Below are 27,689 nucleotides of genomic sequence, written 5' to 3' on the forward strand. Positions count from 1 at the left end.
TGGTAATTGGCTGGGTTGAATTTGTCCTGCTCTTTGTGTACAGGACATACCTGGGCAATTTTCCATATTGACAAATAGATGCCAGTGTTGTAGCTGTACTGGAACAGCTTGGCTGAGGTGCAGCAAGTTCTGGAGCACAAGTCTTCAGTGCCATTGTTGGAATATCGTCAGGGACCATAGCCTTTGCAGTATCCAGTGCCTTCAGCCATTTCTTGATATCACATGAAGTGAATCGAATTGGTTGAAGACTGGCATCTGTAATGCTGGGGGACCACCAGAGGATGCCGAGATAGATCCTCTACTCGGCACTTCTGGCTGAAGATTGTTGCGAATGCTTCAGCCTTATCTTTTGCACTGATGTGCTAGGCTCCACCATGATTGAGGATGGGGATATTTGTGGAGCCTCCTCCTCCTCCAGTGAGTTGTTTAATTGTCCACCATCATTCACGACTGGATGTGGCAGGGCTGCAGATCTTAGATCTGATTAGTTGGTTGGGGAATTGCATAGCTCTGTCTAACGCTTGCTGCTTATGCAGTCTGGCACGCAAGTAGTCCTGTGTTGTAATTTCATCAGATTGACACCTCATTTTTATATACGCCCTCCTGCACTCTTCATTGAACCAACCCTGGCTTGGTGGTAACGGTAACGGTTGAGTGGGGCATATGCTGGCCCATGAGGTTACAAATTGTGGTCGAGTGCAATTCTGCTGCTGCTGCTGAAGGCCCACAGCGCCTCACGGTTGCCCAGTATTAAGATGCTAGTTTTGTTCAAAATCTATCCCACTTAGCACAGTGGTCATGCCACACAACACAATGGAGGGTATCCTCAATGTGAAGGCAGGACTTCGTCTCCATAAGGACTGTGCAGTGGTCACTCCTATCAATTCTGTCATGGACAGATGCATCTGTGGCAGGCAGGTTCTTGAGGATGAGGTCAAGTACATTTTTCCCTCTTGTTGGTTCCCTTATCACTTGCCACAGACCTAGTCTAATAGCATCTAATGTCCTTTGGGACTCTGCCAGCTCGGTCTGTAGTGGTGCTACCGAACCACTCCTGGTGATGGACGTTGAAGTCTCCCATCCAAAGTACATTCTACACATTTTCCACCTTCAGTGCTTCCTCCATGTGTTAGGCAACATGGAGGCGTACTAATTCATCAGCTGAGGGGGGATGGTATGTGGTAATCAGCAGGAAGTTTCCTTGTCCATGTTTGACCTGATGTCGTAAGACCTCATGGGATCTGGAGTCGATGTTGAGGGCTACCAGGGCAACTAGCTCCCGACTGTATACCACTGTGCCACCTCTGGCGGGGCAGGGCATACCCAGGGATGGTGAAGGTGGTGTCTGGGACATTATCTATAAGGTATGAGTCCATGAGCATGACTATATCAGGCTGCTAGGCCATTTCAGAAGGCATTTAAGAGTCAATCACATTGCTGTGGGTCTGGGGTCACATGTAGTCCAGACCAGGTAAGGACAGCAGATTTCTTTCCTTAAAGACATCAGTGAACCACGTGGGTTTTTGTGACAATCATCATTACATTTTTATTTCTAGATTTTTATTGAATTGAAATTTCACCATCTGCCGTTGTGGGATTTGAACCCCAGTATGGGGCATGGGTCTCTGGGTCACTAGTCCAACAACAATACCACTACACGACCACCTTCCCCGTAAACCACAATCACAGACACCATCAGTACTCATAGCTTCGCATTCTGCTCAGCACACTGCTGCCATCAGTAAAGCTTGCAAGTAAAATTATGCCCACTTGAACGATGAAAAACAGACAACAATCCAGCCATAGATTCTGCCCTTCCTAATTCAAGGCATGTCTGGAGAAGGAAAGGCAAGTCATTGATAGCTGCAGGTCTGTCACTTTGACAAGAACATTTTCAGGTGATGAAATAAGAATACCATGCAACGTTGAGTGGAATTTTCCTGTAACGTATGAACATCAAGTTAAACAAGCCCAGTGGTGCAGAATGGTTAAACTGCAGCATAGCAGATTAAGATGAGATGATTGAGAGAGCCACAAATTTGATTAATGGCAAATACTGTACTACGTACCGAGGATCTAACGACGAGGCTTTAAGTGGAACAGACTCAAGCTTTATGTTCTTCTTAGCATAGCACCGAAATAACCTGCGGGGGAAAGAAACCTTTATAAAAATGGAAGGAGCATTCAAGACCTGCAATTTCCTTTTCCAAAATATTTCGAATACTGCTCCCGATAAGTCAAGAACAATAAATGAGAATTAGCTAATAAAGTGACTACACTGAGAAATTAGTCCTTCCCAAACTTTTGGGAAAAACACAGGTCTTCAAATAAAAACTTTAATGAAGTTATTAATAGACAAATTAATTTAACTGATATAGTTTATAACGGGATCAAATTTATTATTTACTTCGTTTAAAATTATATTTTGGACATTAGAAAATTCAATTACTGAGAGCAGCACCAGACAATTTCTGATTCAATAAGTGTTTTCAGCAATTCAACTGGTTCATCAACCTAATAGGCAACTGTTTACATGGGAAAATGTCATTCAATGTTCACATAGACACTTTCACTTACATTGCCACTATAAATTCCTACATCCATTATAATAATCACAGAATGCATGATTTTAAAATGGGAATTGAATTCACCCAAGCACCCTGGTTGAATTATAAGCTAAGCCTCTTAGCCTGCTTGACTTGAAGGTTATACTTGGGTTTTTTACCCGCATTTCACGTGCAATACCATGAATAACTAAATATATATGCAATTATATTAACATACACATACATGATTTTAGTAAAACACAAGAGTCTGCATTATACCCTACCTTTCACTCAAACTGTGAAAACACACATTTATGCAATGTGGTTACAGCTTTGGCCCTTCCAAATTTGAGTTCATGGAGATAAATTGTGATGTATGAGACACTATATTCCAATGGTCAGGACTATTTCTGAGAGTTCTCTGCCCTAAGGCAGATCTAACCCATAGCACCACGGTCTCCACCACAGTTAGGTCCCAAATCCAGCCCAGCCAGAACCCCGTGCTGTGTGCACCAATTTGATCCATATCAGCCATCCAGCCAACTGGCCCCCAAGGAGTCAGAGTTGCTGTGGCAACATCCACTTTTACATGCATGTTGTAGGCTGGAGTCATGGACAGTGATGGTAGGGGCTCCAATTTCTTTCCATCACATCTCTCTCACTCTTACCAATGGCATATATTGGAAGGATTTACAAGTTGATACTCAACCTGTTTGTCTGCATTATGAACACACCTTCCTTGGCCATCAAGGCCACGAATGGGACTTGAACCCAAAGCTTCTGGGCTCAGAGGCAGGGACGCTACCCACTGCGCCTCAAGACTGCCGGTCAGGCCTAATGGAACAATTACACTGTGGTGAATTCAAAGCATAAGACAAGGGACATATTGCACAACATTAAACATTGTCTTTAATTATATTTTCATATGGGATGTGGGAATTGCTGGCTAAGCCAGCATTTATTGCCTATCCCTAATTTCCCTCATTCAGAAGGCATTTTTAAAGAGTCAAGCACATTGATATGGGTCTGGAATCACATGTAGGCCAGACTAGGTAAGGACGGCAGATTTCCTTCCCTAAAGGACATTAGTGAACCAGATGGGGTTTTACAACAATCGACAATGGTTTCATGGTCATCATTAGACTTGTAATTCCAGTGACAATACCATTATGTCACCGCCTCCCCTTATGATTATGATCTTTTCTTTACTGTGTTGGTAAAAATAAACTAAACAAGCCTAAGACCAACAGCCCCATTCTCAAAGTCTGACTCTCTCTTCATTCTACCCTCTGTATTGGAAAGCCAGTTCTCCTCCTGTCCTTTACCTGGTGATGTACTGCGTCTCTTCCACTGTGTAGAAGCCACTAGCTGTTCCTCCTTCAATGTAGGAAATATTCTCAAATACCTGCATCATCAAAAATAAATTCTAAAACTATCAAAAATTATTTAATAGATATCAATTTGATAAAACTGAAATCCATGCTGAAATTTGTCTACAGTATAATGTATCTAGCAACTCCTGTTTAAAGATAGCAAGTTGCTGCACCACATGGTGAAATCATAAATCTCAACAGGAGCTTCAAATTAAAACTAGTTTAACAGTACTACAAATATTCACAATGAGCTCTGAACTGCTACTACATGGGAGCTTTTGAAATGGACTGTTCCAGGAACAAAACTATCAAGAAAACATTAATACAATAGCAAAGTACTGCAAACACCAGAAATCTGAAATAGAAACAGAAAATGTTGGAAATACTCAGCAGGTCAGGAGGTATCTGCCATTTTGGAGCTGATTAGGTGCTATAATTATTAGTGTCAATTATCTAAACACTGCCATGTTAACTTTAATACTAAAACATTATGCAAAGAGGAAGCATATTGGGCCTGAACTTCTGAGAAGTGACAATTACAGTCGGACTGCCACTCTGCTCCTTTTTACTTACCCAGTTCAGGAGCTGCACATTTCTCGCCTGCTCTTCTGACCTGGCTGGTAAGAAATGTGCAGGGTATCTGGTTCCTGAGGCTTTCCAGTGGAGGGCAGCAACACTGGAGGAAGTGAAGCCATGCCCCCTTTTTACACCACCTGCTGGTGTAAACCAGGTAAGTTTAAATGTCCCTGTGCTTAAATACCTTCTCCCTGGCTTCTCAAAGTATAAGTGTCTAGGCTAGGTGGGTAGGATGGGAAGGATGGGTCGGGGAGGGGGATCAGGTGTTCAGTTGGGAGGGGAGTAGTCAGGGGTAAGTACCATAGTTACCCAAGAGTTAGATGGATTAATCTTCTAACTTTTCCTGGGTAACTATTCTGCTATGAGAATCAGAACCGTGCAAAGTCTCCGATTTAAATCAGAGCATCAGATGGTTCCCAGTGCAGGGTAATTGCTCATCGGAAGTTTAAACTTCCTGGACAATTGCCATGCAGTTCTTGCATGGGGACTTCCGGGGAGTCCCCCAGTGGATCTTCTGCATCACCTCCGGGGTACGACCCCCCCGAGATCAGAAGTTCTGGGCCACATATGTTTATATAACTTCTCAAGATGTAGGCAATTAAATGCATAGTGGGGTCATACCAAGACGTACAGGGCAAAAGGTCACAGGGTTTGGCCTCAGTCTGCAGTAACTTAGCTGATCTCAGTAAAGTTACTATAATTAGTCTAAAAAAAAGAGTAAGAATTTCCACTCTTCAACACCATCCAACAATTCTCTGGAAAGCACAGTTGTGAAAATCAGAGAAAGGCAGAATCCACTCAGCTGTGCTCGAACATCTTGCCAACATTTAGGGTCCAGGCTTACCTACGAAGGCAGCTGCCTTGGTATATTGGTGAAGGGCTATTACTGTCAATGAAACTGGATACCATTAGTCAGTACTTTGAAAAAGGAGGAAGATATTGAGAGAGGATGAAAATAAATGATACAGAAGTGAATAATTCACGTTAAATCAATTAGGCACATTCCTGGTGACATGAGACAATACCGATACCCCAGAGCAATCACCTTCTATACTTAACTACATACTGACCAAACTAAATTCTTCACTCTCATCACCCATTTCCTCACGGATTGTTCTGCACTGCGCACCAAGGAAATTCCGGAGATTGACAGCATGGATAGCAGCACAAGCTTTTTTATCCATAGTAGCTTCCTGTCCTATCCAGTAGAAAATCTGCCAGTTCAATGCACCATTCTCATCAAGGTTAGTCTGCAAAATAAGATAGCATTAAACTTTACAAAATTAACACTCAAAACAGTAAAAAAAAATTGAAAGCAAAGAGTGAAAGGTTGTTTCCAATAGTTGGCAATTGGATAGCAAAAGCACCATCACCACAAGGACTGCAGAAGTTCAAAAAGGCCCACCTACCATATTATCAAGTAAGTTCATACATGTGGAGGGTATTTATTGAATGGTTACTTGAGCACATATAAAAGAGAACTTACTAACACAGAAGAGTGGAGTCAGTGTTTCACTCTGTGAATAAATCTATTCACAAGTAAAGACTGGCTCTGGTTTCTTTCCTCAACTAGCTATCAGGAATACAACAAGAGGTCCAGGAAATGTTTCCACACAGAGTTGTTACAGCATGGAATGCTTATCACAAATTGTAGAAACTATGACGTCATCAACAAGGGATTTGGGTATTTTAAATAGGCAGATTATAAAGGGAAGCAGGGAAATGGGTGAGCAGTAGATAGCTCCAGCCAAAGAGTTGGCACTGGCACAATTAGCTGAGCGATCTCCCTCAGTAATGTAATTATTATCATTGCAAACTTGGAACATCCACATACAAAAATAATGAAGAAAAGGTTTAAGTTCAATGACCTCTCTGCTAAGTTTCCAACCCAAGCAAAGCTGTTGAGATATCAAATGAAACAATAGGTAAATGTATTGTCTAGTGCAAAACTGAGTTATACAGCTTGGTATGGCAGTAGTAAGGAGCTACAATTGGCCACATTGCTCTTGGGCTAGGTAGAAAGCTGGTTGGGAGGGGAGAGAGGAAAGAAGTGTGAATATGGTTTCTGCTCCCAGGGTTTTTCCAAAGATGCCAACTGTATAAACATCAGGGAAAACAGAAAACTGGCACTACCTCCCAGGGTGAAATAGTCTGTCAACACTCTCTGCCTAGGTTTGGCCACAAAGAATAACCACTCAGGTACTGAAACTTCAGTGCCTGCAGAAGCATACATCAGTTAGAGTTAGCATTTTCAAGAGGTAGTAAGATAGAAGGCCAGGGAAGGGCCTGCAAAAGCAGCAACTCAAAGAGAACTAATTTCTGCAATTTAAAAAATGGAATGGTCATGGCCAGGTGTCAATAGTTAGCTATAGTTTGAAGACTTCTTTTGTCTTTGTGGGGAGAAAAAACACCAAATTATCTGGCAGTAGCTATCAATTTTGAGGGAAGCTGACTAGCCATTACTGCTGTCAACATCTGTAAACAGAATCTGATCAGGCTAATTTTACTTTATCAGAGCACAGTTTTGAAATGTTAAAACAGTATCATTCCAAGTAGTTTCTGTTGCAGCCAGGTATTAAGAGCAAATGATTTACCAAAGAGCCATGATATTGTCATGCTTATCTACTTGGAAATACTCATTATGAATGCCTCGCTGCTGAAAAATAATTAGTTTTTTTCTTCAAAGAAACCAACCGCCATGTCAAAGAAAGGTAAAAATATAAACCTGATGACCAGTTTTATCTTCAGTTTTGATTGTTGAGGCTGTGAAATAGATTCAACAACAACTTATATTTATATAGCCCCTTTAACATAAAAATGGGTCCAAGGCGCTTCACAGGACAACATCTGACCTAATACCTCCTCAGTGTCATACGTCCAAAAGCTTGGTCAAAGAGGTCCGGACTCTCCCTCCTCCCCCCGCCCGCACAGGGAGCGCTGAAGCGCTACCGGCAGCATAGTACGCTGGGCGGGCCTTAATTAGCCAGCCTGCGTAAAATGGCAGCATGCAGCCAATCGCAGGCGGCAATTGGCTCCGCACCCACCTGCTCCCGCCCAGCCCACCCCACCATTGGAAAAATCCTGGCCAATGGCTTTACTCTTTCCAAATTTAATGAGAGGAAATTTCTGCTCATCCAGTGCTAGATGTCAGATAAGCAGTCTGATAATTTAGCAACAGGGGAAGAGTCGAGAGAGGTGGTGCTGAGGTAGAGGTGGGCGTTGTCAGCATACATGTGAAAACTAATGCTATGCTTTTGGATGATGTCACTGAGGGGCATCATATAGATAGAAATAGGAGGGGTCCAAGGATAGAAACATAGAAAATAGAGCCGAATGACCTACTCCTGCTCCTTCGAGCCTGCTCCGCCATTCCGTATGATCATGGCTGATCCTCTATCTCAATTGCCACTCTCACCTTGTACCCCTTGACACCTTTAGAGTCCAGAAATCTATCTATTTCCTTCTTAAATATACTTAGTGACTTGGTCTCCGCAGCCTTCTGTGGTAGAGAATTCCACAGGTTCACCACCCTCAGAGAAGGCGTTTCTCCTCATCTCAGTACTAAATCGCCTACCCCGTATCCTGAGACTGTGACCCCTTGTTCTAGAACCCCTAGCCAGAGGAAACATCATCCCTGCATCCAGTCTGTCCAGCCCTGTCAGAATTTTATACGTTTCAATGAGATACCCTCTCACTTTCCTAAACTCCAGTGAATATAAGCTCAGTCAGCCCAATCTCTCCTCGTACATCAATCCTGCCATCTCAGGAATCAGTCTGGTGAACCTTTGCTGCACTCCCTCAATGGCAAGTATATCCTTTCTTAGCTAAGGAGACCAAAACTGCACAGAGTACTCCAGGTGTGGTCTCACCAAGACCCTGTACAGTTGCAGTAAGACATCCTTGCTCTTGTACTCAAGTCCTCTCACAATGAAGGCCAACATATCATTTACCTTCTTAACTGCTTGCCGCACCTACATGCTTGCTTTCAGTGATTGGTGTACAAGGACACCCAGGCCCCTCCGTATATCAACATTTCCCAATCTATCACCATTTAAATAATACGCTGCCATTCTGTTTTTCCTACTGAAGTGGATAGATCCTTGGGGGACACCAGAGGTAATGGTGTGGGAGCAGAATGAGAAGCCAATGCAAGTGATTAAATAGATGAGAATGAAACCAGGTGAGAGCAGTTACAACCAGCTGGACAAAAGCAGGGAGGCACTAGAGGAGGATGGTGTGGTTACCGTGCCAAAGGCTGCAAACAGGTCGAGAAGGACAAGGGCAGCAAGTTTACCTTTGTCACAATCACATAGGATTCATGGAAATTATCCAAATAATTGCTCATCAGGGACCTGTTTAAAAGATTCTGGGATGAACTGCTAGATTTTGCACTGTTTTCAGTGGAGTTCAGGTTCTCTTCAAGTTAAACATTGGACTAGCCACTTAAACTGTATTCTGTAGCTTGCTTATAATTAATTTTTCTTGTAAATAAACTGGAATTATTAGTGCGGCATTTTCCACCTTTCCAACAGGGAAGCTTACAATCTCTGTTGTAGTGTTCCACAGTACAGGGTTAATAACTGGTCCCGTGCCACACTATCCCATTTACATGACAGTTCAGGAAAATAAACAGTATCCATCTGTTTATGGATACAGCCTGCTAAAAGAAAGCCTGAATTGTACCTCGTCATAGAAAATGCATGCTTGTGAATACAAGCCAAGCAGAAAAAGGCAAAAGCAGAAATTTATAACCTTAGTTAAAATAGATAACTGACACAATGGTAGAATTTTCAATTCAGCAAAATTCATGTCTGAACACTTAATACACTTGTTCTACATTCCTGCATGCTACTTTTACACAAGTATTAATTGATTTAAGTATGCTACATGAATTCTGCTGATCCAAAATTCTATTATACTCTTCCCAGTTATAGTTACCTTCAGCACAATGTAACAGTCTGCTTCGTAGAACTTTCCGTGGAAAGCCTCATCAATTTGACCAGGAATAAAATTCTCAATATGCCAAACCATCACTCCTGGGATCTGACCAATATCCTCAGTAAAGAACTCAGAGTAATCAAGTGGAGGCTTCTCAAGGCCTTGATCCCAACGCCTGGTCTTCAGGTCTGTGCTCTTCACTTCCCCCACCTCCTGCAAGTAAACAGGTGCCTCAGTAATGGAAAAAAAACTATTATTTTAATGCTAAGTTGATCAGCATTTACAATTGGAGACTAGGATATTGGAAGAGTACAAAGAAAGTTAATTTTGTCCCCTATTGGAATTATTGTGGAAACTCACTGGATAGTTCAATGGATAAATATTGTGAGAGATGTACTGCTAAACCACAAGATCAAAACAGGCCATATTCAACCTCCAATCCATTAGCGTACTACAACTCAATAGTCTCTGTTAGGAAAGGAAATATATTCACAATAGTTAATATCCAGCAAGGATAGGATTGGCCTTAGTTATAATGTCCCCCATAATCGAACAGCTTATCAACACTTGCTGGTCTAGATTCACAAATGAAGAATGGACACACTGTAAGAGGAATCAGCACATGGGAGGGCAATAGAAATTTGGAGAAGAAAAATGCAACATGATGGCTTGGTGTTTGGCACAAAGGCTGATCGCTCACCAATAATTTTGCTCTCTTGTAGCATCCCTTTCAGATGATTTAATACCCAAAAACATAATTTTTGCATGCTAATGAAGTCTACTGATACTAGGGCTCACTCCCTTTAGTAAGCATGGCCAGAATTTAATAGTTGCAGTGGTGGGCCTGTTCACTGGTGAGTGAGCCAGTGGCAACCCCCCCGACTCCCTCCCAACCCAATTTAACGCCAATCAGGAACTTAATCTGGTCAGTCGGCAATGGATGCTTGACACGGTCAGGGGGTTTCCTGCCTCTGAGAACTGCTAGCCAGAGGGCTGCAATTCTCTAGTAGCAGCAATGCCACTAGGAATAGTGGCCACTGCCAGTACTGCAGTACATTTAGGCTCCAGATTGTCACTGGAGCAAAGGCAAGTGAGGCAAAATCGTTGGGGTCAGTCAGGGAGGCCCTGGGGCGTATGGATGGGGAGGAAGGGAGATGAGTTTAAACAGCAGGCAGGGGTCTTCACACCAGTTTTCTCTGTTGGGCACAGGCTGCCAAAATATTAGGGGTGTCCCCCACCCGCCACCCCCTCACCAAGCCACAGGCATACCCGCCAGGATTTACCTGGCAAATTGCCCACATGGCATGACCCCCCCCACCCACCACTGGTAGAATACCAGTAGCTGTGGGATGCAGCCCTTAAATGGCCACTTAAGGGCCTCAATTGGCCAGTAGGCAGGAAGTCCCAACCTCGACCCTTCCCGCCCTGGACTTAATCCAGGAGAGTTAGGAAAGCGATGGTGACTCCATCCTGCACCTTCCTGCCCGACTATATGGGCCTCCTGCCTCCCAGCCCGCCACCAGGGGGAAGAATTAGATTCCACTCTGTGTTCAACTGTCCAGTTGTCTCAGTGGTAGCGCTCTGACTTCTTCAGTCAGGTGGTTGTGGATTCAAGCACCACTCTTGGAACTGGAGCCCAAATCAAGGCTGACGCTGAGGAAATGTTGCACTTCTGGAAATAGCATCATTATTCAACTATTTAAAAAGAAACACAGAATTCTTCCACTGTCCTGGACAACGCGCAAATCAATATTCATTTTCAATTTAACAATCAGTTTATACTTAGATGTCACAAGTACAGAATGAAAAAGTGGGAAGCAATTAGTGACTGTTCTCATTAAGAGTGGGAGAAAAAATGATTTTGAAACCTTGATTGACCCAAATGCTGGGATGGATAAAATGATGAGCATGAATCTCTCAGAACCAGATACATCTAACAAATAGAAAATGTTTTGGAACCAGATGTTTTCAGTGTTTTAAATGTGACACTGCTCATCCTCTAAAAACACAATCTTGTAGATTAAGCATTTTCCAAGACGAATATGCCAAAGTCTGCCAATGATCACAATGTGCATCTTCCTTCTAATGCACTGTTTATATATTTATAAATCAGCTTTAAATTGTTAGACAAAAGAATTACACATTAAAAGCCTGTCCACATCAATAGTTTTCTGCATCAATTCTGCTACATGCTTTCAAAGATCAGAATCATTCCTTTACTACTTACCTCCAATTTTTTGTTTTTTTCCTGTGCCACGTCGCTCATTCCTTTCAGCACTTGCTTGGCCTGGTCATCTTGAGTCGAGTCCTTCCTTCTCCGCAGACGCATTTTGCGGGCTATTGGATCTCGAACAGTGGCTCCTATTGTCAGAAGAGAAAGAAGAAAAAAATCAACTCTTAACTTCAACTGTGTGTTCATACTCCAGTTAGGGTGTTAAACCCCATTCTTCTGATGTGTGGATGTTGGGCAAGGACAAATGATCCCAACCAGGTCAAACAGCCTGATGATACACCAGTCTTAGCTCATATGTGAAAAACAACCACTTGAGTGAGATACTGAAAAACTTCAGACCCTCAGCAACACATACAATATTCCAGGGGGACTTACTCAGAGGGGATACAGAATGAGTACCCAGGAACAGTAGGATTTATGTCTGAGGCACATTATTGAAGCAGATTAGATCAAATTTTATTTAAGTGTCTAACCCATGATGCACATGATCTGGGAATGCTTGATGCTGATAGCAGAGTGCTGAAATAGTGATTCCCAGCATTAACACCCTTCACTTTGAGAAAAATGTTATAGGTATCCTGTGGTGCCGCTGAGGACCTGTAACAGTTTCTGGTATTTACTATACTCCTGCTCATCATACCTCTCCACCACTGTATCGTGCTCACTATGCTCAAGTATCATGTGCATCGTGCTACTGTTCCCTCATATCAGTGCTCACTGCTGAATCAATCCGAAAACAAGGAAGAATCTTATAACTTACGTGCATAGAACTTATATGGAATTTGTGTAAAAAAAAATTCCCTCTACGTGTGCACGATATATTAACTTGGCATCTGCAACACACCACATTAGAGATAGCTAAACATCTCCCATGAGATTTTCCAATGTTAAACTGTTGACAGTTAACTGTCACTATTCCTGGTCACACTGTGTTCCAACTGAGTGGGATTTCAGAACTTGAAGTGAGTAACGAGCTGTCACAGTTCCTACCATGCCACAGAGTTTCCAAATCCTCAGTGCAACTACCTCATCATTTCAGCCTAAGTTCTGATGAAAGATCTCTCTTCCTTCTATATTTGGTATCTTATTTTTTAATCTTTCCATTTCTTCACTGATCTTACTCACATGTTTACACTCCAACTCTGGCCTCAGGATGCATATCCACCTGCAGCTCTGGCTCCCTGAAGGGGGCTTCACTTCATTGTCCTTTCCCCATTCTCCTATCTCCAGCTCTGCTCCCTCCCCCAAAATGTGTCAACTTTGTCAGCCTGCCCATACCCACTAGCACCTGGCTCCCCACCTTCTCAGTTTCCATTAAATGACCATTTTAATTTTCAAACAGCTAATCAATGAAACAAGAGTAAATTGCCATTCAGAGCCTGGAAAGCAGGGAACATCATGCAATATTTAATTTTTGTACATGCAAAAAAAAAAAAATCCAAACCAGAAAACAACCCTACTTTAAAAAGGGGTTAGAAAATAATTTTACAAATTTTATTCCAAATAGGTGTCAAGTACAACAATCAAGCAGCTTGAAAGAAGCCTGGGAGTGGGGCTGGCGGTTAAGAATAGCATTTGAAGCAGAGAAAGGGAAATCAATGGAGGCCTGTGTGGAATGGTGACTAAGGACTGAATTATTGCTTTTTTTTTTAAAATACAAGGGTGGGCAGGGAGAAGTACACAAGTCAGATTTAAGATGCCCAATTCTAACCCAACTGTGACCCACTTCAGCTCTCTGTACCTTCCTGGTGATGATCCTGGACTCATCTTGACCCAAGGGTTTTGTCAGCCACTGCTTCTTATGCTGACCTTTGATACCTCACCACCGGAACCTATTGTCTGGGCTCCAGCCCCTCACTCTCCAATCACATTTTGTTGTTAACATCTCTATTGTTCTAAACAGGGTGTTTTCCAACTCACTCTAAGCAATACCAAAGGAAACTAATTTGTATAAATAATTGAATAGAGTATCTTTTGGAGCTGGAGGGTTCAGTGTATTAGAATAACTGAAAATGTCTTGCATGAAGTGAAAAAAAGATGTTAGGTTCCAATTATCTGTACCTCCACCAGCTGCTGCTACAGTGGCTGGTGATGCACCAGCCAATCGAAGCTGGTTCTGCAAGGAGAAATCGATGTTGTAAAACTCTGCTGTCTGATCCGCTGGTTTAGGGGGCATAACCAAATTAGGGTTCTCTCGAACATCCAGAACCTAAGAATTAAAATAGAATTAAACTAACTTCTTAGAATGAAGTATTAACTGAGGCACAAAGAAAAAGCATCAACATTAGAGATCTAAAATAAAAAAAGAGAAATAGCGGAAGATTTAATTCATCTTTGTGTTTCTGATTTTTTCTTTCATATATTTACAGAGCATTCTGGTTTTACAATGTTTAATAGGTATTCCCCTCAACACAAATTCTCCATGACTTCTGCATATTTCTGATTTACCCCAGTGTTTCAGCACTGTTTTGTTTGGTAGATTATTTTACACATTTATCAATCTTTGATGAATATTTTCAGATAACTTCTCTAAATTTATTTTTGAATTAATTTCCATTCATACCTTCCAGTTCTCTATCTAGGCTTTCTTTGAAGTTAAACCAGATTATTGCCTAACTACCTACTTTCAAGAGTATTCCCTTTACACTCATTACTGTTTTCTACCTTGCTTTCCTCCTTTAACTCACTCCTTAAATCTAACTCTGACCAAGCTTTTGGTCATCTGACCTAATATTTCTTTTTGTGGCTCAGTGTCAAATTTTGTTTTATCACGCTCCTATGAAGCATTTTGGGACATTACGTTAAAAGTGCCATATAAATATAAGTAGTTGTTGTATTTGCATGAGAAAAAGAACATCTACATTTCTGAGAGAAGTGCTGGAAATAAGCAATCACCTCCCAGACTTGGTTGCTCTTAAAAAAGCTAATTTTAGCAGTTCATGCAAAAATAGGCAAATTAATTCAATTCTTTGAATTATGATGTGAACACTACAATTGGCCTCAATATCTCTGGGTGAGAGACAAAGTGCTGGATGGAGAAAGTTACCGGTACAGAATTCCAAAGCAACAGCCCCAGCTCTAAGAAAAACAACTCCAATAAGACATTGTATAACCTGTAACATGACAGTGCAAGATTCAAATTCGATGGGAAATATCCTGTTAGACTACAGCATTGGAATTCATGTCTTCAGAGTCAATTGGAAAATAAAAAGACACGCATTTATGTAGAGCCCAATCACGTCTCAAAACATCCCAATGGATTTCCATGCAGTGAATTATTTTGAAGTGAGGTGACTTCTACCATAGCCAATTTGTGAAATGGGCAGATGGTAGCATAGTTTTAATGTCACTGGACTAGTGATGCAGAGGCCCAGGCTACTAACCTGGGGACACAAGTTCGCATCCCGCCACAACTGCTGGTGGAAAAGCCTGGAATTTAAAGCTAATTTCAGTAATGGTGCCACTGAACTATCAATTGTTGTAAAATCCCATCTGGTTCACTAATGTCTTTTAGGAAGGGAAATCTGCCTTCCTTACCTAGTCTGGCCCAAATGTGACTCCAGACCCAAAGAAATGTGGTTGACTCTTCACTGCCCTCTCAAATGGCCTAGCAAGCCACTCAGTTCAAGGGCAATTAGGGATGGGCAACAAATGCTGGCCTTGCCAGTGACACCCACATCCCATAAAAGAAAAAAAACTCATTATTTAAATGTGCCTTTAATGTAATAAAATGTCCCAAAGTGCTTCACAGCAGCGTTATAAAGCAAAATTCGAAACAGAGCCACATAGGGAGATACTTAGGGTAGACGGTCAAAAGATTGGTTAAACAGGTAGGTTTCAAGGGACATCTGAAAAGGAGAAAAAAAAAGAGGGAGCAAGGTGCAGTGATTTAGGGAGGGGATACCAGAGCTTAGAGCCTTAGGGAACGGAAGGAATGGTCACCCATGGTGGAGCAATTAAAATCAAGCTAAGGCAGGGATTGAGTCAGGTGACATTATGGAGGTGAAAATAGGCAGTCTTATAGATGACACAGATGTGTGGCTGGAAGCATATGTCAAGGTGAAACAGAACACCAAGGTTAAAACGGTCTGGTTCAGCATCAGACTGTTGCCATGGAGAGGGATGGAGTAGGTAGATATGGAATTAAATTTATTACAGAGACCAAAGACAATAGATTCGGTCTTTCCAATATTTAATTGGAGAACATTTCTGCCTAATCAGTACTAGATGTAGGACAAGCAGTCTGATAATTTAGTGACAGTGAGGAGTCAGAAGGGGTGGTGGTGAGGTCGAACTGGGTGTCATCAACAAACATACAAAAACAAAAGTTGAGATTTTGGATGATATTGCCGAGGAGCAGCATGTGGATGAGAGAAAGAAGAGGGCCAAGGATGGGTCCTTGGGAGTCACCAAAGGTAACAGTGTGGAAGCCATTTTAGGTGATTTTCTGGCTCCGATCAAACAGATAAGAATGGAATCTGATGTGCAGTTCCAAACAGCTGGATGACAGTAGAGAGGTGTTGGAGGAGAGTAATATGGTCAACTGTGTCAAAGGCTGTAGTCAGGTTGAGAAGGAAAAAGAGATATAGTTTACCTTTGTCATATTCACAAAATATGTCATTTGATAAGAGCTAATTCAGCACTGTAGCAGGGTAGTAACCTGATTGGAGGGAGTTCTGGGAAGGATGAGAATGGATTTGGGAGGCGACAACATGTTCAAGTGCTTGAGAGAGGAAAGGGTAGTTGAAGATCGGGTGGCTATTGCAAAGTGGTTATTGAGCAGAGGGATGATGACAGAAGTTTTGAAGGAAACAGCAGAGTGAAGAGCAGGATTCCATGAATAACAATTAGAAGAATGGCTGGTTAGGACACTGTTAGCAGGAACTTTTTGGAAGTGTTGCTCAAGAAAAAAAATGCTGGCTAGGCCACTGAGAAAATGGCCTGTTCCTTTTCAAATGGCACCTCTGGATATTTTAACGTCCACCACAATTACAGGCAGGCAGGGCTTCAATCAAAAGTCTGTATCTCCAACAACTCAGTCAGTAATGCACTGGAGTGTTAGCCTAGCTTGTGCACTCACGTAGCGCCATGAGGCTTGGATTTTCAAACTTTGGACTCAGGGAGGAGGTAATTCAACCAAAAATCAACCTTTTCTGTCTTTCTCCCAACCAAACAGGGATCACTTTACCAACCATACACTAATCTGAAAACTGACTACCCCTAGAACTCTAACACTATCAGTACCATCACATATAATTAAGATGCAAGTAGCTCCATTGGCCAAGTATGACAGAGTGTTACCAAAGTTTTAAAAAAAACCTACAAGAATTTCAATAAAAAATGTTTGTTAGAATTACCCTTACCTCGAGATCTGTAAGGAAATGGATGGCTTCAGGCAAAGTGACCAGGCGGTTTTTATTAAGAACCAGTTTCTTCAATTTTCCACATCTGCAAGAAGATGTCCAAGTTAGAATTTCCACTTTTAAAGGGCAGAAGGAAAATTCTTCCAATGACTCAGTTTGTAAATTTGCGAAACAGAACTGGAGAGCCCGAGGCTCAATCTCTGGTCTGCACCATGAGCTAATTCAAGTCAAACCTGTGAGCAGGAGCACTACAATCGTTCCAGGTTAGGGAATAAAAAAAGTCAACATCTCTGCCAACCAATGATTTCTGCTGGAAAATGCCTATATGGATATCAGGTGGGGTAGGTTCAAGCCTGGCTGTCATGCCTTACGTGTATGAAGTCTGCTGAAATTCGTTGCTTTGGCTCAGGCATGAAGAATAGTCACTGGAGAAGATATTGAAGTAATACAGGTCCTTTATCCTCCCCTCTCCTGCCTAAATGAAAATATACCCCAGCATGACTTAGTCCCTTGAAGACCAAGGCAATAACTTCATCGTGAACACTGCTAGGATGACATGTGGAGATTTAATTGCACGCAGAACCTGAAAAAAGAACAAAGCTCATACCTGCATAAGCTTTCTGGGATGAGCTCAAGGTTATTATTGGCTGCCATAAATTCCTCTAAACTCGCCAGTTTCCCAATGCCTGATGGGATCCCATCGAAGTCCAGCTTGTTCGAGTTCAAATACAATTTCTTTAGCTTTACCAGCTTGCAAATGGCTGACTGAAGAGGAAAAGGATATACTTGGTTTCAGAGCTGTACAGACTGCAAACTTACATTTTAATAATTTGCCACCCTTAGTACTTATAATTTGTTGGTCATTTCATCACCATCTGCCCTTTTTGCACAGTAACCAAAACGGCTAATGGAATGTTGGCCTTTATCTCTTGGGGCCTCAATCTGCAAAGCTTTGGTCAGACTTCATCTGGACTACTGCATTCAATTCTGAGTACCACACCTCAGAAGAATATATTGGCACTGGAGGAGGTACAATGCAGATTCACCAGAATGAAAGAAAGTTAAATTACAAGGATAGGAAGCATAAACCTGGCTCAGGTTTCCTTGAATTAAACTGTTAAGCAGTGATTTAATTGAGATGTTTAAGATGATTAAAGAATTTGATGAATCTGGTGAAGCCATTTCTTCTGGTGGGGGAATCTCAAATGAGATAACATATTCTTAAAATTAGAGCTAGGCCATTTAGGAGCAAAATTTGAAAATACATTTTCACATGAAGGATAGAGGAAATCTCTCCCTCAAAATATCGCAGATGATAGGCCAATTGAAATTTTTAAGACTGAGACAGATAGATTTTTAAATCGGGCAACAGCATCACAGACAAGTAAATAGACTTGAGATACAGATCAGCCAAGATCTAATAGAATGGCAGAAGCAGTTCAAAGCTGAATATCCTCCACCTGTTCCTAGATTTCATCCTGCAGTGAGTCATAATCATAGGGTCATTTACAGCACAGGAGGCCAAAAGGCCCCATCAAGTCCATGCTGGTTCCCCACAGAGCAACCAGTCAGTCCACTACCCCACTCAACTCCCATAGCTCTGAAAGTTTATTTCCTTCAAGTGCCAATCGAATTTCCTTTTGAAATTATTGATGGTTTCCTCTTCCACCACTCTTGTGGGCAGCAAGTTCTAGGTTATGATCACTCAGTATCACAGTACCTTTACAGTGCAGGAGGCGGCCATTCAGCCCATCAAATCTGCACTGGTTCTCTGAAAGAGTATTCCACCTAGTCCCACTCCCCTGCCTTATCCCTTAACCTTGCCCATTCTCTCTTATTAGGAAGCAATCTAATTCCCTCTTGAATACCTCAGGAGAACCTCCCTCCACCACCCTTCAGGAAGTTTGTTCCAGACTCCAACTACCCTCTCGGTGAAAAAATTTTTCCTCACATCACATTTACTCCTTTTGCCAATTATTTTGAATCTGTGCCCTCTAGTCCTTGACGTTCTCGAGTGGGAACAGTTTCTTGCTATTTACCCTGTCCATACCCCTCAGGATCTTGAATAACAATCAATCAGTCTCCTCTCAGCCTTCTTTTTGCCAAGGAAAACAGTCCCATCTCCAGTCTAACCTCACAGCTATAGCTCTTCATCCTTGGAATCATTTGTGTGAATTTCCTCTGTACTCTCTCCAATGCCTTCACATCCTTCTTCAAATATGGCACTGAGGACTGGACACAGTACTCCAGATGACGCCTAACTAGTGTCTTATACAAGTTCAATATGACCTCCTTATTCTTGTACTCAATGCCCCTATTAATAAAGTCTAAGATACTATATGCTTTATTAACTGCTCTCTCAACATGCCCTGCCATCTTCAATGACCTCTGTACATATACACCAAGGTCCTTCTGTAATGCACCACCTTTAGAGGCTCTCCCTTTATTTTATACTATCTCACCATATCTTTCCTGCCAAAATGAATCACCTCACACTTCTCTGCATTGAACTTCATCTGCCACTTATCTGTCCAATCCACCAACATGTCTATGTTCTTTTGAAATTCAAGACGATCCCCATCACAGTTGATGTTTCCAATCTCTGTATCAACTGCAAATTTTGAAATCATGCCCTGTACACAACAGTCTAGGTCATTAATATATATCAGGAAGAGCAAGGGTCCCAGCATGACCCCTGAGGAACTCCACTACAAACTTTCCTCCAATCTGAAAAACAACCATTTATCACTACTCTCTGTTTCCTGTCACTCAGCCAATTTCTTATCCAAGCGCCTACTTTCCCTTTTATTCCATGACCTAGAGTTTTGCTCACAAGTCTATCGTGTGGCACTGTATCAAATGCCTTTTGAAAATTCAAATACACCATAGCAACAGTGTTTCCTTTTATCAACCTTCTCTGTTGCCTCCTCAAAACTCCAGCAATTTAGTTAAACATGATTTTCCTTTGATGAACCCGTGCTGGCTTTCCTGAATTATCCTGCACTCGTCTAAGTGATTATTGATTTTATCCCATGCTATAGTTTCCAGAAGTTTCCCTACCACGGAGGTCAAACTGACCGGCCTGTAGTTGCCAGCTTTAACCTTGCACCCCTTTTTGAACAAGGGTGTAACATTTGCAGCTCACCAGTCATCTGGCATCTCCCGTGTCTAAGGAAGACTGGAAGATTATTACGAGTGCCTCTGCAATTTCCATTCTCACTTTCCTCAGGTGTATCTCATCCGGTCCTGGAAGCTTATCTATTTTAAGTAAAGATAGTCTTTCCAACACCTCCTTCCTCGTGATTGTAAGTTATTTTAGCGTTTATACCTCCTCTCTCACCTGGGCCTCGGCAGCAAGTTCTTCCTTTGTAAAGACAGATGCAAAGTGCTCGTTCAACACCGTTGCTATTTCTCCAGCCTCCACATGCAAGTCCCTTTTTTTGTCCCTAATCAGCCCTACTCTCTCTTTTGCCACCCTTTTATTTTATTTACATGCCTATAGAAGACCTTGGGATTCCCTTTTATGTTCGCTGCCAGCCTCTTTTCATGCTCTGTCCTCGCTTTTCTTATTAGTTTCTTCACTTCCCCTCTGGCCCTTCTATATTCAGCCTGACTCTCCATTGTATTTTCTACCTGACATCTGTCATAAGCGCACTTCTTTCTTTTCATCTTTACCTCTATCTCTCTCATCATTCAGGGTGCTCTGGATTTATTTGTCCTAACTTTCTCCTTCAAGGGAATATATCTTGACATTGCCTGCAATGCTTTTTCTTTGAGGGTGGCCCATTGCTCAGCCACCATCTTTTCTGCCAACATTCAATTCCAACTCACTCGACTCAGATGCATTCTCATCCTATCAAAGTTGGCTTTCCCCCATTTAATTATCCTTGCTCTGGATTGTTCTTTGTCCTTTTCCATGATTAACCTAAACCTTATGATACAATGGTCACTGTCCCCTAAAGAATCTCCCACAAATATTTCATCTGCTTGAACCAACTCATTCCCCAGAACCAGGTCCAAAAGTGCATGTCCTCTCATTGGACTGGAAACATACTGCTGTAGAAAATTATCTTGAACACATTCCAGGAACTCTCACCCCTCTTGTCCTTTTATACTATTCCTATCCCAGTCTATATTTGGATAATTGACGTCCCCTGTTATGATTAGCTATAACTCTTGTACCTCTCCGTAATTTCTTTGCAAATTTGTTTCTCCACATCCCTTCGACTAGTTGGTGGTCTATATACTACACCAATCAATGTTATTGCACCTTTCCCACTCCTTACCTCTAGCCAGACAGATTCTGTCCTTGGCCTCTCTGGGACATCTTCTCTCTCCAGTACTGTAATGCCATCTTTAACCACTATTGCCACTCCCCTGACTTTTCTTCCTTTCCTGTCTCTCCTAAACATCTTGTACCCAGGAATATTTAACGGCCAGCTGTGTAATAAAGTTCCTCCTCACATGCCCCCTGCATCTCTTGCCTAAATGCTTTGACAAGACCTTCCTCTCAGTACACAGACATCTGAATTCAATGCAGACAGGGATCAGCAAATTGGGCCATATTTCCTGCACATGAAATGAGAAAAGCTGTATGCAGCAAACTGTAAGCCTGAGGCAGATTTAACGGAAGCAGTATCAGCCAGGTCAGACACTGTTAATGGAACTACTTAAAAATGCACTAGGTTTCCATTTGGAAATGGGAGCTGGTACTGTAGTTCTCCTGTTAAGAGAATGGATTCAGCAGTAGGAACCACCCAAGTGTGCCAATGGATGGCACCATGCAATTAAAATGCTTTTTACTCAAAGGAAAGTCATACTGACCCCAAACTAACTTGTTCATATTAATTTCCCTCACTATTAATAAATCACATATATATACACATACGTATATATACACACACATACATACGTACGTATGTATGTAATGACAAAATGAGCTTTAGATTTGAACATAATTTTTAAAACATGGAAGTTAAGCCATTTCCTGCAGTGAAGCATAATCTCACATCACCAAGAAACCGTTATGCTGTGGTAGTCTCACACAAATTCAGGGCAGCACCAATGCCAATATACCTATCTGTTGTCACTAGACATAGGTAGATGTTAACACATTTCTGGTGTCCATATTAAAGTATAAAAGGTCACAACATTTATTTTTAGTTTACTGCTGTGCTGAATTGGGTGATCTCAGATGGGGTGATCCAATAGAAATCTGTAAAAGTGTACCTCCTGCTAGTCACATCAACAGCAGCCAAAATAGCCCAGTCCATCCAAATAAGGTATTCCCAGATGCCTAAGGAGGTCTCAGAATTTTAGGTAGAGACCAGGTTCGCAGGAATGATGATTATTCCAAATGGAGCCAACATGCTGCAACTCAGGCACTCAGCTAAGTATATTTCCCAAAGGAACACTGAACGACAAATATCATAAGACTGCTCATTGTGGGTAGTAACCTTGACAGCAAGCGGCATACTAACATTAAACATTGCATTATTCTAGACATGGGACAAACAGTACTCAACTAACCTCTCATTTATCTTAAAGAGGCCTGAACCAAGGAAGAACATTTCATTCTACACAGAATAGGATTAAACCTGTACCTTTGATTCCCATTGTAGGTGTATTAGGCTAACAATGGATTCAATGTAAACCCTGTCCTTAGCAGATATTTTTGTCTCAGCTGATTTTTGATCCCGCTTCCTGCGATGTTATCTGTCTAAAGTGGCTCAATTCTTAGGCTGTTAAAAAAAGGCCAAGGTCTCTAGAATTGCAAATACTACATCCAACATCTCAAATGAAGTTAGCAATGAAACAGAATCAGGACCATAAAAGTAAGCAATCTTTCACATCACCCACAATAACAGCTGGGGTTATCTCTCAAGAAACCATCCAGAACAAAAAACATGCGCTACATTAAAATAAACATCAGTACTGAAAATAACATTCTTACAGGAAGTGAGGTCAGCTGGTTACGGGACAAGTTCAGTGTTTCCAGTTGTGTCCACTGATCAATGCAGAGTGAGAGCTCAGAGATCTGGTTGGTACTGAGGTTCAGCCGGCGTAGAGAAGAAAGGGTATACAAGCACTCAGGCACCCGGCTAAGATCATTACAGGACAAGTCCACATCTGAGAAACAAGCAAAGTTTTTTTTTTGAGCTGTTAAAACATTTGTCTGATCCTACTGGAATGAGTATGGTTTACAGAATAGATAAACAGGTAGGTATTTATAGTTCCAGCAAAAATAGGTCATTGATAATGAACTTATCATAAAGGCTTACTGAGTTAAAATCATACTAGATTATTAGAATATATTAAATTATGGTAATATTTCTTTCTTTTAAGATCTGTAGTGGTGAGCAAATGTGAGAAAGAAAAATCTTAATCCTGTCTCTCTATATAAGACAAAGGACTATTTGGAAACACCAGGGCAGAGAATGAAAACATCCAGTCTAGGGAACACAGCAAACATTTGCCCCAAGTACTTACTGTACCAGAAACAAAGTTAGTACCACAGAGACAAAGGCTGAAAAGATTATAAACTGTGTAAAGACAAAAATGTAGCCTCAGCTGAATGTGCAATCTACAGATTACATAAGCACAGGCCAAGGTTTTATTATTGAACAATGTTAGAACTGGGTTCCCTTTAACTTCAGAGTATTCAAGGGTCAGGAGAAATGCAGTCGCTCAGAAGGCCTGGTTGAAAGGTGCTGGTCACCACAACTTGTCTTGTTCTCTGACTTCAGAGAGCATTTTGAGGTAGTCAGAGTTTTGGAACCTGGTGTATTATTTGCATATCATTTAATATAAATCAAAGGCCAAAATCAACCACTGTAGTAAAGCTCGTTCTTACAAAAACCATCTGTGAATTAATCGTAAGCGGAGTTATTGTCACCAGATTAATAGCCTTTTGCTGTGTGATGGGAATCACTAAGAAATCTGCTAACACAAACTCTTTATATCAATGGGTAATGTTTTATCATCCAGCAAAATTAAACACACTCAACTTGGATATTCAATTAAATGTTTCAAAGAATAATTCTGAGACCAATTATAGAATATCCAGTTTATGGTATGGAGCTGCCTCTAATCCATCCACGGGTGCAGGCAAGCTAGCACGTCAGTGTCAATCCCCAACGCAGTTAAATGGGAAGGGTTATCAGCAGGAATGGCATCTGGCTGTAAAATCACCCACCAAATCCAAAAATGATGGTTGATAAGAAGGAGTGACCAACTAACATTGTAGTGACTCCATGTAACTGGGAAAAAGCCGAAAAAGGAAGGAAAGGAAGGTATGGAGCTGCCCCTATAATGTAAACAAGGCACCAAGGTCAATTGTGGGCTGATCTTTGCATCCCTTCTCTGACAGCAAAGTATCACCAGTGCCCCTGCTGACATTATAATCTGGCCACAGGCATGTGGATACATCCAGCCCAAGCTACTTGTTTCAATATTGCAGCTCCGTAATCTAAGCAGGAGGACTTCAAAATACTATCATTTTACAGAGTGGATTTAAGGCAAAAGTCCATTAAATGGTTATATATTATTGAGGTGGGAGATGCAACTGAAAGGGACAAGGAAGGCTTTTTAGGTAAACTCAGGTTCATTCATTAGGATTGCAACCAAGCAACTGTGCAAGATACTGTCATGGATTCATTTAGGAAGTGGTACATGGCTGGCTTACCACAACTGAATAGAATACACTGGGCAGTCTCAGTTGTGAGAAGAAAAAGCTTAACACTTTTCCATCTGAAGCGGGAAGAGACTGATCTGAGGCCACAAGGTAAAAATAACTTCAAATTAGAGAGTTATGGCTTATGTTAAGAGTTATTGGCTAAATGCTGTGCCTGTTCTTGCATAAAGGCATAGGGGGGGTAAGTAAGCAGCAATGGGGGTGGCGCGAGTGGATATCTACTGGATGTCAAAGTTCAAGGACTGTAAGACAGAGGTTGAAACATAGGGCTATAGAAAACTGCAAGAACTAGGGTCAATGCTGTGGAAGGTTTTGTGAAGAAGGACATGAATTTATAAGAAGTAATAGCTTATTTTTAAAATGGGTTTATTGAAACTTTCAGAAACAGCACAATTTAACAAAAAGAGCTCAGCTTACCTAGCAAATTGGACAGGCCTTCCAAGCTCGTAGGCAGGTTACTCTGTGTGCGTTGCGTATTCCTGAGATGCAATGTCTGTAAAGCAGTCATTGCAGGAAGCTGCCTAAAAGAGATTAGGACAGTGAATTACACAGGGAATCAGAATTAACTCAAGGCCTCCAAGCTCCACAGGTCTCATATCAAAGTGTACCATACCCAACTTTTCATAACTATATTGCAGCAAGTGGTCACAATTTCAAAACGCAGTGATCATGGCTCCTCAAGGGAAAATTAAACCCATGACCACCTTGATCTAAGTGCTTCAGTATTACACTGTTCAATGCATCCTATGATTGTCAATGATTCAATGAAAATACAAGAGTCAAATGAGAAGGGCCATTCAACATATCTTAGTTCACCATATAGAAAGACAGACACTCTTATCACAGCATCTAACGGTTTTGGAAATGATTTCAGGGTTTTCGTCTCTACTTTGGTACCATTAGTTCATCTGACTCATTCAACATACTTCGTTATTCTTGATTAATTTACATTGTGTAATTAAGCAGCAACAGAAATTTCCTGCTGGTTGCTCCTTACCGCAATTGAGCATGCATGAGTGGGTTGTTATTCAAAATCAGTGTCTGGAGATGAACCAGACGCCTCATCTGAGGAGGCAGACTCTCCAGATTATTATCACTCAAGTCCAGGTAAAGCAGATCAGTCAGATTTATAAACAGTTGATTTGGGATGTTGTCTATACTGCGAAGAAATACAAGGCATTAGAAGCTGGAATAGCACCATATACAATAAATACTAGGAAAGACAGACAAGTATTGCAGTGACGTAACATGTCCCAGCAATGACACGTCACCATGGCATAGTGGGACATTGGTTCCAGTTCTCATGCTATTGTTATTGATCTATATTATATCTATGTAGCCTCAAGTTGGAGCTAGACTATTTCCCTGCTGCATGTAGAGGAAGAATTGAACAAAGTATTACACTCGGGCCTATAACTTCAAGCAGCCAGTTTCAGAACATCACTATCAAAAGCCAAAGGGGTAAGCATCTCAGCTCCTGGAGATTGCATGGGGCAAGGACAACAAGGAGAGAGAGAGAGAGACTAAGTGAGAAAGAGCACATACAAACAAGAAAAAATGATAGCCCACTAACTAAATATTTTTAAGTTAAACTGATCATTCTGTCCTAGAAACCTGTATCATGGATTTTTATCTTCAGTTCTCCGTAGCGAATGCCCAATCTTTGAGAAAAGAGTGGATGGAAGAAGCAAAGAGAGAAAAGAAAAGAATCATATGTACACATCTGTCCTGCTGACTGAAATCAGAGCACTAGCAGCCAGCATGTGTCACTCAGCCTCACCATCTCATGGAAGGGGAGAATACAGGTGCACCTATGTCCTTTCTGACCTTTGCTGCAGTTCTGAACACGTAACAATGCAACACCCACAAAGATACCACACATTAATGGATATGAAAAATACATTTCTCCAGCCTGACAGTTTCAGCTTTCACACAAAATATTGCCTTAGACTTTACTTTTTTTGTTCCAGATTCTGACCTTCCTATTGTGCATTTTCAATATTCCCTTGTTTTATAACAAGTTATTAATGATTCCATTGCTTAAGAAACAAATCCCAAGGAAAAGTACAAGAATTTTGTTTTTAAATTATCACTACAAACATATTTACCATGAGACCCCTGCTTACCTGTTATGGCTCAAATTGAGCACAAGCATGTTTTTAGCATTCTCCAGCTCCCTAGGAATCTCAGTTAGCTGATTATAGCTGAGGTCCTGAAACATAAGGACATATTTTTGGTTGACACAGATTTTAAAACAGGAGTTTGAGGTTTGTTTGGAAAAAGTCCTCTCTCAAAAATTAAAATGCCTGACATGTGTTTTTGCATTGAACATATATTTTTTCCAGGGTTTATATGCACAAACCATATGCTCCAAGCAATTACCGCAAGTTAAAGAAAGCAAATGGGCAGTGGGAATGAGAACACACACCCCTATCACTACATGTCACTAACATGCTCCCATTTAACAAATACTGCATCTACTGTTTCTCGACCTTCACTCCTTGGATCCAACATTTAGTGTCATGTAAGAGGCATAGTATCTTTGAGTTCTACCAACTACATAGCTTCCAATCTCTCTTCGGACGTGCTGAGCAGAGGTCAGATGTCCAAGGAGACAAGGAACAATAAAATGAAGTAACTGAATTTAACATTGACCCATTAAAATGCCCGCTAACACTCTGTCTCAATTCACACACAAGGAGAGCCTTGGGTTAAATATTGGGGGGCTTCACCTCCCACAAAATCTTATCCATCAGGAATCTGACAGGATAAAATTGGGTAGGAGTCGATGTTTCTGACACATTTGTTAATAATACTCAAATTGCATTTGCAAAGCATGAAAAAGACATTGAGAAAGAATTGGAGCACCAGCATTGTATTAATGTTTTCTCTATATTGGTTATGTAGCAAATATTCAGCAAATAAAAACTTTTGAGTACAGAACTTCAAATGCACTCCTGACTGCTA

General features: G+C 41.3%; 1 protein-coding gene across 1 annotated transcript in view; it reads right to left on the reverse strand.

Moving 5' to 3' along the window:
* flii (FLII actin remodeling protein) overlaps positions 1 to 27,689 on the reverse strand; it is a 58,574-nt gene that overhangs the window by 25,961 nt on the left and 4,924 nt on the right. The window contains exons 5-16 of the mRNA XM_078558412.1: positions 26,849 to 26,934; positions 25,720 to 25,881; positions 25,140 to 25,243; positions 22,983 to 23,158; positions 17,637 to 17,794; positions 17,030 to 17,114; positions 13,728 to 13,875; positions 11,661 to 11,794; positions 9,434 to 9,646; positions 5,566 to 5,745; positions 3,872 to 3,951; positions 2,070 to 2,144 (exon numbers count right to left, since the gene is read on the reverse strand). Coding sequence (XP_078414538.1) covers positions 2,070 to 2,144; positions 3,872 to 3,951; positions 5,566 to 5,745; positions 9,434 to 9,646; positions 11,661 to 11,794; positions 13,728 to 13,875; positions 17,030 to 17,114; positions 17,637 to 17,794; positions 22,983 to 23,158; positions 25,140 to 25,243; positions 25,720 to 25,881; positions 26,849 to 26,934 — 1,601 coding nt within the window. The remainder of the gene's footprint in view (positions 1 to 2,069; positions 2,145 to 3,871; positions 3,952 to 5,565; positions 5,746 to 9,433; positions 9,647 to 11,660; positions 11,795 to 13,727; positions 13,876 to 17,029; positions 17,115 to 17,636; positions 17,795 to 22,982; positions 23,159 to 25,139; positions 25,244 to 25,719; positions 25,882 to 26,848; positions 26,935 to 27,689) is intronic.

Source organism: Cetorhinus maximus, chromosome 15 (assembly GCF_964194155.1).
Source record: "Cetorhinus maximus chromosome 15, sCetMax3.hap1.1, whole genome shotgun sequence".
In the NCBI taxonomy this organism is placed as follows: domain Eukaryota; kingdom Metazoa; phylum Chordata; class Chondrichthyes; order Lamniformes; family Cetorhinidae; genus Cetorhinus; species Cetorhinus maximus.